Raw genomic sequence first — 15,431 nt, 5'->3', positions numbered from 1 at the left:
CTATGACTTTGGAGACTTCTTGACTCATCTTTTTATGCAAATTGTGGAGTTAAGTTTCAAGTAAGACAGCATGCAATATCTGGGTTAGAGTCGCTGTACCATTTTCTTCTATTTCTGTTTCTTGCTAAACCTTCTAACTCAGGGCTGTATTTCCAGTCTCTTTAAAATTTCCTAGAATTTCTCTTAAATGTCACTTATTTTAATAGCTCAGCAGTGGCATTGCTGCTTTCTGGCAGCGTCCTGATAGCAGCATCAAAGCAAAGAGCTAAAATTTTACTCACTTTGATTGATGAGCTCATTTTGTTACAGAGGACAAATTGGATTTTTTTAATACTGGTAATAAAAATTAATGTGCGATGTTGCTTTTCAAATGTTATTGGATCTCTGCCTTAATATGGGTTTCAGCATTAAAAGTGCTAACAGATAACTTGACCAGAAAGTTACCTCCTTCCCCTTTTATCTACCCTCAAATTAAAAGGTGCTTTCCTAATTTTTTCATCCCAGTATATTTATGTGTGTATTATATCTGTATTGACTGAAATAGGGTTGAGGGCTGTGGAGAGAGCAGTGCGGTGAGATAATAATCTGTGTTTCAATTTTCCATCTAATTATGATGTCTATTTCTTTTTTATTTTAGCACCTCCAAGATTTACGCGAACTCCCGTTGACCAGACAGGGGTCTCTGGCGGAGTCGCCTCCTTCATTTGCCAAGCTACTGGAGACCCAAGACCTAAAATTGTCTGGAACAAAAAAGGAAAGAAAGTCAGCAATCAGAGATTTGAGGTATTAGGTCCATTGTTCTGTTTCTCTGGGGGAAGAAGGTATCTGTTGGAATTTTGGTCTGTATGTTACTTGTTTTACTCTGATACAGATGATCACTGAGACGTGTCATTCTTTATGTTGTTTGGGATGGAAAAGTTCACTCTAAGTGGCTCTGACTTTTTTAAAAAGAGAATTTGATGGTTCATAAGACTGTTATCCTCCTTGTATCAGGGCTCAAATAGTGTCGTTAACATCCATCTGTAACCTCATTTTCAGACTGCTTCCCCTTAAGTCGGCAAGATGCAGTCTCCCATCCTCCCACATCTAAGACTAGAGGATGAGTGAGAACTTCCTCTGCTATTGGATCTTTCTGAGTTACGTGTTCATTCCAGAACCAATCTTTGTGAACAGCTGGATGGTACAGGCTGACTAAGTTAATCAGAATATACCTGAGTTACTGGGAATGAACTCAGTTCCATTCAACCCTGTGGTTTGAAATGAAGGAGCAGTGTTTTCCTAAAGGGAATTCAAGTTCCTGTAGTCTAGAAGGAGAATGGATACTGGGCAGCAAGTTTAGTTAACCACTATACTTCACACCTGTGTTTTAAAAGTAGCATGGACTAGAATGAGAACTTTTGCTCCAGTGCGTTTGTGTAAAGAACTGCTCTGGAAGAAACATACTCAAACAGGTTGATAGTTGATAAACCTGTTGAAGAAATCAGTTGCATTACTCAAGAAAGCTCAGTGCACTGAAGATGGTAAAACATACATCAGATATTGTTTCTGCAGGGTGTTTTGAAGAAGCCTTATGATATATAAATTAACTCATTCTGGAGATGTAAAATAGGTGATAAGCTGCGCAGAAGAGAATTAGAAGAAGCATACAACATCATGCCTGTAATTTATAGACTGGTTCTTATAGGGTACTGGAACCTCCAGCTAATACTTAATATAACATTCTGTTCCTCCTACATGAGTTTCTGGTCTACTTCATAGCCTAATTTACATTTTGGCAAATTAAAGTTATTCCCAGTTAAAAGAAATATAGCAGCTACAAAACTCAGAACATTGAGATTTTACTTATTTTTCAGCAGTTCTCACAGAGAAATAAATGGACCAAATGCATAAAGAGCCTAATTAATTACACTGGTAAAATTGAAATCTGGACTGTAATTTATAAATGATAATTTAAAATTGTGTTTGAAGATCAATATTTGTAATGATTTAAACATAAAAGAATATCTTAATCTTTAAGAAACATTTCCTACATCATATAGAAAGAGATGTGTATGTATGTAACCCCTGGTACACAGACTTTTTAGTTTAAATTAAATTGAACTTTTTTGTCAAAGAGAATTTTGACATCAGGCTTGCTTGTAATCATGACTTCTTGACAAACTCTTTTAACAAAGATTAAATTATAATAGTAAACATTTCAATGCACGGAATCTGCTCAGTACATAAGTCCTAATGAGCATCATATAAACAGATCCAGAAAAAATTAATCGTTTTAACACAAAGCAGATATGTCAAATAATATCTAGTCTTGGGCTGTGAATTTTTAGTGTCTGTAACAGTATATTGTCTTTTTTGGTTTCACTGGTTTCTAAAGCCCGTGTGAGTGCGGTTGATTTTGTTACGCCTTCTGTCTCCACTGGCAAGTATAGCATCTGGCCTAGAGATGCTATAATCAATACCAGGTGTTAAATAGGATTTTCAAATTGGAAATTACAACATTAGCACCTAATGGGGTGCTAATATGGGGTATACAGTTCGTTTGTTGAACTGTTCAGGCCTAAGCCTAGGAAATAGTTCTGAAATATAATTATACAATGACAGGTAACAATGAATCAAAAGTTATTAAGAGATTAGATACTGAGTTCTCATCACAAGAAAAAAAATTATTTTCTTATATCTATATGAGATGATGGATGTTAACTAAACTTATTGTAGTAATCATATCACCATATATGTAAATCAAACTTTCATTCTGTACACCTTAAACCTTATGCAGTGATGTATGTCAGATATTTCTCAATAAGACCAAAAAAATCAAAATCAAAATTAGTATTAAAAATGTTTAAACCCTTCTCTACATTAAGCCACGGGAATTCTCTCACTACACACACACGCCCGTGCGCGCGCGCACACACACACACACACGTATATATTAAATTATGGCATATTTGACAAAAAATTCAGTATCAAAGTAACTTTAAAACTTTATTCTCCCAAGATGCATAGTAGATTCCTTCTAAAATGTGTGATATTTTTAATAGAGTTGAAACTAAATTCTGGTACTTTGAGAAGTGGGACATTTGGCTATCTCTGTGAATTTAGAACATAAATGGAATGTGAAAAGGACTTGAAATGGATATATTTTTAAAACTTTCAATCCCTTTTCCCCCATATGTTGACACTTATACACAAAATCTGGGATTGAGCATCTTGTAAATATATTTACAAGGCATTCTTTATTCACAGTTTTTTAAGCACATGGATGTATTATTCATAGGGAAATGGAAAAAAAAAATCCAGAATCTCAGTGAACAGATTAAAAAAAAAAACCCATCATAGTTAAAGTATAGGACTACAGTTTTGTGTACATATTTATCAGTATCTTCATATTATCATATCATTATCAATATCATCATCATATCCTCAATATCAATGTCATCATCATTTTTAAAAAGTACTACTTGAATTTGGTGACGAATACCTAAGATTACTTAACTGTTTCAGAGTACAGTCCATAATGATAGTGAATTCAGGCTTACTGTTTAGAACATTAATTTTCTGCCTGCTGAAGCAAGCCTCCATTTTACAGCAAAATGCCCTAAAAATGCAGAAAATGCTAAGCTAGAACAAATACTGGAATGATTTATTGCAATGTTAATGCATGCCATCAGTCTCTTGGGCTGTGAAAGACATCTCATTGGCTGCCTAAGTACTAGATTTATGCAGTTTCTCTTCATGGTTCGCTCATCTATACTGTTTAGGATGAGACATTTTAAAGCAGAATAGCTATCAGTGGTGGCATGCATTATCTCTTCACCTTACGTTTCAGTTACTGAATGGGTCCACATGTGCATTTGTACTATCAAAGATAGAATAATTTAAGAAGTTTACCCATCACAGCAGCACGTTTCTTGCAAAATTAATGCCAGGATCACAATGCCCTAGATACACATACTGGCGTATTTTCATGAGTAAACCCTGGATGGATTTTTGTAGTGACAAGAAATCTACATTTTTTGCATATGTAGTTTCATGTCTTTCCATTGTTCAGTATAGGACTCATTACATTAGACCAGTTATTCTGTTTCATCACTGTATCAAAATGTCACAAAATGCTTCCGAGTTTACTGTGAGCCTAATGGCTGGTCCACCGCTGCATTAGGAGGTTTAACTGAGACGCAGATGATAGTAACAACACCTGTGACAGCTATTGTTTCCTCTAATAGGTAATAGAGTTTGACGATGGATCTGGATCAGTTCTCAGAATACAGCCCTTACGGACTCCACGTGATGAGGCCATTTATGAATGTGTGGCCTCGAATAACGTGGGAGAAATCAGTGTGTCCACCAGACTCACAGTTTTACGTGGTAAGTATTAAAGTACAAAGCTGCTGCTTGTGTCACTGTTGAAATTCTGAACCCCAAGTATTCTTTCATAGGATCATTGAAAAGACTAGCATTGTCATGTCACTTAATTGGAAAATGTATGGAAGTCAAATACTTGTTAGGGTCAAACTTTAAATAGATAGTGGGCTCTTTCTCTCATAAGACTTAAAAGCTGCTAGTCAGGGAGAGGAGAAAAAAAAAAGAGAAGTACTGATTTCAAATGTCAGATACCATTTTGATTTTTGGTAAAGAATCTCGAAAGCAAGCAGGTTATGTTACTCTTTTGCCTGTTAACTTCACTCCTGTGTGGATTTTTCATATATTGGTCAGCAACTACTTTTGCAAATTATGAAAACTGACATTGATGCTTATAAAATTAAAGGGATATCTTCTACCTAAAGATGATTGATATTAATGAGAAGAATCATGAATGACAAATATACCTTTCTTATGTCAAAAAACTAGTTTTCTTCCTGATTTTATATTTCTTGAACTAATATCTGTTGGTGCAAAGGGATTGGAAACAGTGTATATACCTTCTGTGTTTCCGTCTATGTGGCTTATGCAGTTTGTCCAAAGCATGGGATGATTTGCCAGCTCTTTAGTTCAGTGTGTCTGCTTTCAAGACTTCCTTTAGAATGACAGTGGAAAAGAAGAAAGACTAGTGATGAATAATATTCTGTTGTATAAAACACATATAATTTGGTCTTCTGAGTAGAGATAAGGACATAGCCTAATTGGACTTCAGCCATAGTTGATATTTCTAGATGAACTCTACTGTGCCTTTGTTTCTTCCTTTCTCATACAAACCTGCATTTGTTCATTTGTTTCCTTTGTATTGCTTTGAAATTCACTTTGCGTGACTCCACAATTTAGGAGAATAGCCTTCAGATGAGAATTAGAGAGAAGAGACCATAATTAAATAATCTTAGAGAAACATATATAGATTAAGAACATTTCTCCTCCATTCTGTCTCACCCAGCTTTGAGAGATATATCTTCTTTGTATGTTTAATAAAACCAAAAACATTTCTTTTAAGATCTACTTAGTACCAGAATTAATCAATCTGAGAAGCCTAGAAAAGAAGATTTATGTATACATCCTAAAATGTGTTTTAAGTAATAGGAACATCTTACTAAGTCTTAGGGGAAATATTGGTCAAGTAGATAAAGATCTTTGAACTTTGTATAACAGAATGCTACTTAAAAACAAGCAAGTCAGGTGTGAGGTACATTTCTTGTCATTATGATAAGCTGTGTTCAATATAGAATGTTCTCTGTCCCTCTATAAACACACAGAGCAGATTCATGTCAATGTATGGCAAAACCAATACAGTATTGTAAAGTAAAATATAGAAAAATAAATTAAAAAAAAGTTTGAAAATAAAATTAAATGCATGGTTAGGCTTATAAACAAGAAAGGTATTTCCAGGTACTGAAAACAAAGAGAGAACCTCCAAATAAAAGACAGTTTGTAATCTTACAAACCAAGATAATAGCGAAATGGACTATATGATACAGGGCTGGTGATTTAACTCTCCAGTTTGACACAGCTCTATATTAAATAGGACGGTGGGAAGAAGAGCTGGATCAGCTTTCTGTGTAAGATAAGAATTCTAGCACTATTTCTGTAGTACAATACTTAGAACTCAGAAGCTAATGAAAAAGCTGGTTAGAAACAGTGAATCCCATGGAGTGTGGAGCATGCAGCCATGTAAGGATCCACCCAGTTAAAGACGCCTCCACAGTCCAGGACATACAACCCCAGATAAGGTTATTTATTCACAGACGGGCTCATTGGTATTCATTCTAATAAAACATGAATGCCAGTTTCAACACACGAGAGCCAGGAAGCCCAGTTGTTGAGAGTAGAAGTTATAGTCTGTGAAGTGTAGATAATTGAACTCTATGAATGGGTTCTAAAAGAAATGAGTTTTGAATATTTGTAAGGGTAAAGAAAAGAGTAAAATCTGTTAGGTAAAATAAGACATGAGGGGAAAGAGAGCAGTTAGGAGAAGCTAGATTTTGGAGTTGAACGGAATCTTGAAGACTATGTTTATATGTACTATGATATGTACTAATATGCATAAGTGCACATACTTGCGTATGTTCACATAAACTTAGATGAAAGGTCCGAAGACTGTTGAGTAATTTGGGAGGAATATTCATACGGGAAGCAAAACCAGATTGATTTCTTGGTCTTTAAAAATTTTAATCTTCTCTTACTCACGTGGTTTATAACTAGTGCTATCATGTAGAAAATGTATTATGAAGATGCAATCAAGTAAATTTTATTAGAAACTTTTTTGGATGTTTTCACCTTCTGAGTTTCCTGAACAAACCCCTTAAGAGGAAGCAATGACAGTTGTTTGGTTTGACTTAATCTTTATGTGTTTGATGAAGACATTAATAAGAAATTGGAGGAAACTATCACTTGACATAGACCTGCACGTGGATTTATATTGTCCTTCCCTCCAGCTGATTGGGGTCCTCCCATCTCATCTGCTTTTATCCAGCTAGCTTCCCGTAAAGCAAATACATTTGAGATGTTAATTTGATCTTAGCTTTCTATGTGAATGTCTGTCATATATAAGTACATTTGTATGAAAATTTATGACTCTAGTAAAGTACTTAAACCTTATTTTTTAAAGATTATTTTTAGCAATTTGGAAATGTTTCATGAGAAAAACTCAAAGATATTTTGGATAATGAAAAAGTAGTCTAAACATAACCTTAAAATAGAATATTTTCATGTATCCTTACAGGATGAAATAAGTGGGCTTGGGAAGTACCTTTGTTTCTTAGAGTTGCCTCTTTGTTTAAAATTTCTAAATAACTATTGGTAATCTTATTAGTAATAGTCTTTAAAAATATTCCAGTTGGTAAACTGCATTTCTAGACTATGAATGTTGTAAACAGTTAACTAGATGAACATGAGGAGTTTTACCCTATAGTTGATGGGCACTATGCCCATTTTAAGTTCACTTTCCCTTGAAAATCACATTGGCAGATACCCAAGCTCTCTGCTGGGCAGTGGGTGGAAACTGCTTTGCACTTTTTATCCCTTGCCCCTTGTCTTATGCCCATTTTGTCCACATGGGTCATTTACTTTTTACCCACTTTGCTGATAGTGCCAAAAATGTGCCAGCTGTCGTGATGGGTTTTGTCTAAGTGGACTGGATGGAAAACACTAATTTATTTCACACAGGCCACTAGAGGACCTGATTAATTGGAGATTTAGTCATCTGACCTGTGCGACTAATGCAGAAGACACTGAAATAATACTCTGACTGCTCATGTGTATCGAAGGGAGTATTTCAGGGAAAACTTGCCCTGTGTAGCTCATTTCAGATTACCCTCATGCTGAAAAACTGTTTTCATAAGGAAGGATAACTTCAAACTCGGGCAGAACATGCCCCCCTGGAATGAGATGTTTGAGCAACTACCATTTATATGAGTAGACTGCAGTTCATAGAAGAAGTATTGAATGTGGTATTTATAGACTCCAGGTTGTTTATTGATTTATTTTGGTTGCCTTGCCTGTGGATACATAGGCAAATACCATCTCCCTAGTTCTATAGCACTTCAGGGGGCTGAGCATAGCTGTCATACATGTTTCTATCCTATGCAGAACTTTAAGTGGAGGCCTCACATCTCACTGAGAGGTTATTAAGGGCTGAGCCTTGCCTAATGTGGGATTTTACTGAGGACTTTGGATTTGATATTAGACTTCCAGTGAAGGGCAAAGTATAGGACCAGAGAAGGTGTTTTAAGAAGAGTGATTATCATCCAGATGGAATTGGTTCTTTCTGAATCTTTGGTTCACGGGTCACCATTTCTTCCTGACCAAAGATATCAAGGGGAAAGCCTGAAAATTTGAGTAATGATATCCAGAAATGAAAATGTTCTTTCAGAAACATCTTATCACCCACTGGTCGGGGAAAATGAGTTATTACCATCTGTAGACTTTTCTTTCCTGTAAAAATCCAGGATCATATGCCTGTGTTAGGCAAGTGGAAAGACATCAAGAATCCTTTTTTTTCTTACTCACATAGCTCCCCTTCTCTAAGAGAAAGTTCTAGAAAAATTTAGTCAACTGTCTGTGACTAAATATCATGTTGGTAATTTAGATTTTTTTAAATGTAGTAATCAGAAAATGGACATTTTGTCATCCAAAACTTCATGTTCTGTGTCATTTTTCTGAATTTAGTGGATTACTTTCTGAGACTTGCCCATTTTGAAATAGTACTGCTCCTCAAACCCCCACCAACACTACCATAACCAAAGAGCTCAGTCATGCCCAGCTCTGCAACCCCCTGGTCTGTGACCTGCCAGGCTTCTCTGCCCATGGGGTTTCCCAGGCAAGAATACTGGAGTGGGTTGCCATTTCCCACTCCAGGGTATCTTCCCAACCCAAGGATCGAACCTGAGTCTCTTGCTTCTCCTGCATTGGCAGGTGGATTCTTCACCCCTGCACCACCTGGGAAGCCCCACAACAAAACAGGGCGTGATATACAAGATTGTTACTACTAGCTTATTCCGAGATCACACACTAAGTAAAATTATTGTCTACAAAAAGTTAGCTGACAGAATATGAGACAATTGAGTTGTTTAGTTTTACATATTTTAGGAATTGACACTTATATTTGAGGATCTACTCCGCATTAGTGCATCATAGTTTATGAATGATCACCATCAAGGCATAAGATAATACCCGAAGTCCCCAAGTTCAGGTCCCAAATAATTTGAGGCCCAACTCCGGCTAGTCCCCGAATTTCTGTGACATCTTGAGCAAACTTATTAACCTTCCTGTACTTGTGCTTATTTATTTATCTTGATGTCATGTGCATGGGGAAGGCGTTGAACTGGTGATCTCTCAGATCTCTGCTCTCTGGCTTTCTATGTTTCAGTGACATCCCTTTTTCAGTAAGTCAGTTCTTGCAAGATGACAAAAATATGCTGCCTGAAGGCGACTGTTACTAATATCGTAAAACACACAGCTAGCATTTGGGTGAGACAGAAAAGGCATTTCATTGGGAAATGGAGAGAAATGTTTGCATAATATGTCTGTTTCAAAAAATGTAAGCCATTATAGCAGTTTAAAAAAAAAACAGCTTTACCATCTTTCAGGGAGAAGGCAGTCAACTCTCTCTGCCATTGTTATACTACCCTGTGATCAGAATTAGCATGTTCATTACAGTTTCATTTTATTAATGCCTCTTTTTGAAGATGAACACAGTTGTCCCCGCTGTGAAAATGGTACTTTGCCGTTTATGTTATAAAGTGGTCTCGGTTGGGGATCCAGGCTAGGAACGTTAAAGAACAAAGCACAGCTGCTTGACTGTCACACAAAAAGATTTTTATGAAAGACTGAAGCTAAAGGAAGGATGGCCAGAACAAACGTGCTGACAATTATGGTTCCAAGTGAAGATTATTTGGAAAGGTTTATAAAATAGTCTTGTACTTGGAATAAGTTGATACAACGTTATAAAGCCTTCCTGACTACTGCATTTCCTGGCTGAAAAGAGGTGCAGAACCATATAAGTAAACATAAACTTTTGACTTTCAGGAGTAAATTGTTCTCTATGTATCAGTATGTATCCATGTTGAGGAGGGCAGGAGCCCACGTGCACGGTTCCGTGGAGATTCTAGGACCGAGAGACACTAAACCTGATAGTATCCTGGAGAAAGTGCGTGTGTGAGCTGAAGATGAAGACACTCATGTTTCCTTGTGATCAGTCTTTTATGGATCTTCCTATTGGAGATGCCTATTGCTTTATTTTAATCATTATCATTTGTTTTTCCCTGTTGGGGAAAGAGAGAGAATGGATACACTTGTGAGTTGTTGCATTTATGTGAGAGCACGTTTATACTTTTGGCTTTATATTATATCATTTAAGATAATTTAAAAATGAATATTGCATCATATGAACATTTACTGTTGATTGGTTGGTTGATGGAGATGTGGAAATGTCAAGTTGGAAGGGAGTTTGGTGAACCAAAGAGAATCACTTACGTTTGATGGAATAAATCAATGTCTGGAAAGTTTGAAAGTTTGAAATGATTTTTTTCAGACAGCTAAGATTTCCTTTGGCTTTTACCCAGTCAGAAATAATCCCTGCTTTATTATGTTGTGACAGTGTTTTCCAGCCCTTCAGATATCCCCTTTTGAGATATAAGAAGACAATTCACATTGTCCAAGAAGAACTGTGTTCTTCCAGCTTACCAGTCACAGACAAGCAGATATGAATGCAAATAGTGCTAAACATTCTCTGGATGTGTGAAGTGGGGAAATTCCACTTTGATGATGTATTATAGGGAGGAGGTCTCTGAGTTGGGGCTTGAAACCTATGTAGGATTTTATCAGGCAAAGCTAGTATGAGAGGCTTTTAGGGATAAAGTTTCGTGAGCATGCTTGCATACATAAGAAATTGCTAAATATTTGATGGTGGTTGTGGGTGGTATATTAGGGTTCTCCAGAGTAACAGAACCAATGTTAAGTGTATGCATATTTATACTTATTTTGTTTATATATGTAAAGAGATTTATTATATTGCATTGGCTCATACTATTAAGGAGGCTAGAGAAGGAAATGCTAACCCACTTCAGTATTCTTGCCTGAAGAATCCCACAGAGGAGCCTGGCTGGGTACAGTCCAGAGGGTCTCACAGAGTCGGATACAACTGAGCGACTAAACAACATTACAGAGGTTGACGACTCCTAAGGTCTGCAGGTTGAGTCAACAAGCTGGAGGTCCAGGAAAGCTGATGTTATAGTTTGAATGCCAACAGGCTTGCCACCTAGGAAGAGCTGATGTTTCCCACTTGAGACTGAAGGCAGGAATATGCCAGGATCCCACTTTGAAGGTTGTTAGGTAGGAGGAATTCTCTAATGTGGGAGAGGGTCATTCTTCTTGTTCTGTTCAGACATTCAACTGATTGGATGAGGTCCACTCACACTAGGGAAGCCAATCTGCTTTACTGGGTCTTTTGATTTAAATGTTAATCTTATCGCAAAACACTCATATGGCAACACCCAAAATAAGGTTTAACAAAATGTCTGGGCACCTTGTAGCCCAGTCAAGTTGATACATGAAATTAACCATCACAGGTCAGTATAAACAATAGTAGCTCAAAGTAGTGTAGAAGTAGAAGAAAATGAGACTGGGACATACTTCATTGGCCAAAGAGATTAAGCTACAAAAGTGAGAAATCATGTGACTAAGTTAATATAAGATCATATCTACATGGGTTGAAATTTACAGAGGTTTACTAAAATACTTAAAGTAGCATACCAAACATTTCATGTTCCTTTATACACAATTGATGTTTAAATCAGTACTTTAATCTGAATATTTGGTTGTCTTTCACTGATAAAATTTGAACAATTTTTAAAAATTCAATTTTCTGGTTTTTAAAATTAGTTTTATTTTAAGCTACTAATTAAGATGTAGTTTTCAGAGTTGTGCATGCATAATTTATTGGGATTTAGGGCATAGATATACCAAATGCCTCATCTAGGATTTAATTATCAAAATCCTAATTATGTATCTCCTTAGAACAGCAAGTAGCTTATTTTATCTTATTAAAAAAAACAATGACTTGTGAATTAATGCCACATTAAACACAAATATGATGACATACATTCAAGTGTTCTTAATATATTTTATTAAAGATAGTAAGAAAATTTAAAGACTGTCTTATCTGTGATTTTTCTAAATGACCTTGTGTTTTAATTTATATCTCAAAATCTTCCACACTTTTATTTTTGTAACTTTAACATTTATTCTTGATTTTTAATGTTTATAGTTGTATTAAATACACATATTGTTTTTACACAGTGGATGATTTTAAACTAATAGATTTTGACCACATTATTGCATATTAATTTTTTTTTCTCACATGCCTGATGATATGTGTGTGTTCAGGTAATAAAATTTGATCTCAGTTTGGGTTTTTCTAGAAGAGATCCTACATTTTTCACCATGTAACACCAAAAGAGTTTAAAAGAGTGAAATTGCATCATGAATGAGACTAGCAAAATCAGTAATATAGTTTTCAGATATTTTCTATACTTCTAAGTTTATATTAATACTTCTTTTTGTATATTTGTTTAATTCCATGGGCAACCACAGATGGATCATTTATCAGACAACTAGAATATTAAATATGGTAGAAAAGTATTAGCTCATAAAAACTTGATAGCTTTCAGTATATGATTATTATTTATCAATACTTATACCTTGTATAGTTAAACTAAAGACTCTGCTTGGGAAATATATATATATATATACACACACACACACACACTTACATATATATATTGTACATGGTATATAATGTGGTGTGTGTCTGACCTATTTGCTTTGTAGCACTTTGCACTATATGAAATTATATTCTTTATTTCTTGAAACTTTCCTTTCATGTGCCCCTCTTCCCTTTGCATTGTAGCTCCATTATATTTTTCTCTGGCCTAGAAATGTTCCTAGTATTTACTGGGCATTCAACAAATATTTGTGGGATGAAGGTATACTATAAAGAAGGATATATAAATATGGTTATATAAATACATGCAATATAGTAAGAGACAGGAATTAATTTGGGCAGGAATTAATCTCACTTGACATATAATGGACAAAAGTGATCATCATTTCGTTAGTCATTATAAGATGGCGAGTGTAATTGAGAACCAGAAAACCAAGACAAATGGAATAAACACTACAAACAGAAAGAGTGAAAGAGAGGGATCCGCAATGGAAAGAGAATGCTCTTCACAGGCTAGAGAGACATGGGTTCGTATCAGTAGTCCACTGTTTCTGACTGTATGGGTTTAGATGTATTGCTTATGGCTAAACTTTAAGCTCCTCATCTGTAGAGTGGAGGATGATCCTAACTACTTTCAAGGGTTATTTTTAGAAATTAATCACATGAGTAGAACATGTGGCACAGTGACTCAGATACAAAAAAATGCTCCCTTCTCTGTTATCCCTTTGAAGCTGAACTCTTTGCTTTGGCCCTCTTACCACTGCTGAATCCTCAGCATCTAGAACAGTCCCTGGCTATGATGATGGCAGAGAGGATAGGGTCAACAATTCTGGAAATGAGGTTTTTGGTACCTTATAAAACATTGCTTAACCCGAAGTCCTGAATATCAGCTTTCCACATGGAAATAAGCTACTATAAGACTGAAAAATATATATGCATTACCAAGTTATTTGGAACAATTGAAGTGTATTGGTACAGTGCTCTCTAATATGCAACACCTAAGAATTTGAACTTTTTTTTCCCCCTCATATATTTGTGCTTAATTTTGTGTTAACACACATCCTCGTAGTCTTGAGAATTCTTGAATGTTGGGATCCAGCAGTCAATTGCTTGGACTACCTAGGTCAAACTTCTGTTCCGTTACATCTGGATTATGGCAGGTCACAGAATAGACTAAAATTATTAATTTCTTAAACATCTATGAAAAGGAAGCATCATTAGTTATTCATTTTAGAAGCAAGAAAATCATACATCGTTTCAACATTTAAAGAGGTAATAGAAAATAATTTTTTCCCTTCTAATGTTTTTTGCTAATACCTTTTTTGTAAGAAGTGATAAAAGGTGTGGTTACAGCAGGTTCTACCAACAGACTTCTGAGTTCAGACCCTGATTCCACTATTTGCCCTGTAGTTTTGCTCACATTTCTCTTAAACTTCAGCTTCTTTGTTTGTCAAGTAGAGATAATAAGACCTAGTGCCTAAACTTGAGAAGGTAATTCTAGGAGATGATCCGCATAAAGCTTTTAGCAAAGTGCCAGGTATTCAGTTAACGTAAGTATTTGTGGAGGATATGATTTGTCTCACCAATGATTTCTACTAGTAATGCTACAGGCATCAATAATTAAAGAGCTGCTGCTGCTGCTAAGTCGCTTCAGTCGTGTCCGACTCTGTGCGACCCCATAGACGGCAGCCCACCAGGTTCCCCCGTCCCTGAGATTCTCCAGGCAAGAACACTGCTGGAGTGGGTTGCCGTTTCCTTCTCCAACACATGAAAGTGAAAAGTGAAAGTGAAGTCACTCAGTCATGTCTGACTCTTAGCGACCTCATGGACTGCAGCCCACCAGGCTCCTCCGTCCATGGGATTTTCCAGGCAAGAGTACTGGAGTGGGGTGCCATTGCCTGCACTACCCTATTAGTAAAGTAGAATTTTCTGGCATGGGCAAAACCATCTCTGTAAGGCTAGAAAAACACACACTTTGTAGTCACTGAGTTGTGCTGCTTTGGTCTAGATGCACACGCCACCAATTCGCTGTTGTGGTTCCACAAAATATTGGGCTGGCCAAAAGGTTCATTTGGGTTTTCCTGTAAGATCTTACAGAATATTTAGTGTTTAAAATTTGAGTGTTATCCTGACATAAGTGATTGGGGAGTGTACTTAAGAGAACATGGCAGGAAACTTTTCTTTTATCCTAAACAGAGTTTTCTCTCCATCCTTAGACTAGAAGTATCATATGGGTAGGACTTTGTTCTGCTCAAGGTGGAGCACCCAGCATAATGTTTGACATGTTGTACGTTTTCAGTAAATATTTGTTGATTGAGTGAGCAAAATGACAAGTTTGACAAAGGTGTTTCTGAATATTTTTTCTTTCAGAGCCACTTCATTTAAGGTTTTATTTTTTTTAAATCAGAAACAACAGTACATATTGCTTCCACATTTAGGATAAGCACACAGTTGCTGAGAAGCCATTTGTATTAATTCATGAATTTCTTCATTTGATAATATGTTCTCTGTATGCCAGAGATTGTGCCAAATGTTGGAAATGTAAAGGTGGAAGAGACATTATCACCACCTGCCTTCAAGAAAGCTACAGTCTCTGCTTGCCTAGAAAGTGTAATTTTGGTTAAAATGACAAGGCAGTTATATACTGTAGTTGGAGATGATGAAGTCTATTTTTAGAGGTGTGCTCCCAGTAATTCAGCTTATATCTTTCTAAGTTAGTACTTGCATAAGAACTAATGTCTCCTTGAGTATTCCATCACTATGACAGTAAAGTCTTGAAACG

General features: G+C 36.1%; 1 protein-coding gene across 40 annotated transcripts in view; it reads left to right on the top strand.

Moving 5' to 3' along the window:
* The window catches only part of PTPRD (protein tyrosine phosphatase receptor type D), a 2,474,579-nt gene that overhangs the window by 2,130,899 nt on the left and 328,249 nt on the right, over positions 1-15,431 (top strand). For all 40 annotated transcript variants that reach the window (XM_060410987.1, XM_060410960.1, XM_060410965.1 and 37 more), the window contains 2 exons: positions 638-783; positions 4,227-4,368. In XM_060410987.1, the coding sequence (XP_060266970.1) occupies positions 638-783; positions 4,227-4,368 (288 nt within the window). The remainder of the gene's footprint in view (positions 1-637; positions 784-4,226; positions 4,369-15,431) is intronic.

This window comes from Ovis aries, chromosome 2, assembly GCF_016772045.2.
Source record: "Ovis aries strain OAR_USU_Benz2616 breed Rambouillet chromosome 2, ARS-UI_Ramb_v3.0, whole genome shotgun sequence".
NCBI classification, from domain to species: domain Eukaryota; kingdom Metazoa; phylum Chordata; class Mammalia; order Artiodactyla; family Bovidae; genus Ovis; species Ovis aries.
The sequence above is the reverse complement of the archived record's forward strand: the minus strand, read 5'-3'. Positions and strand labels throughout refer to the sequence as shown.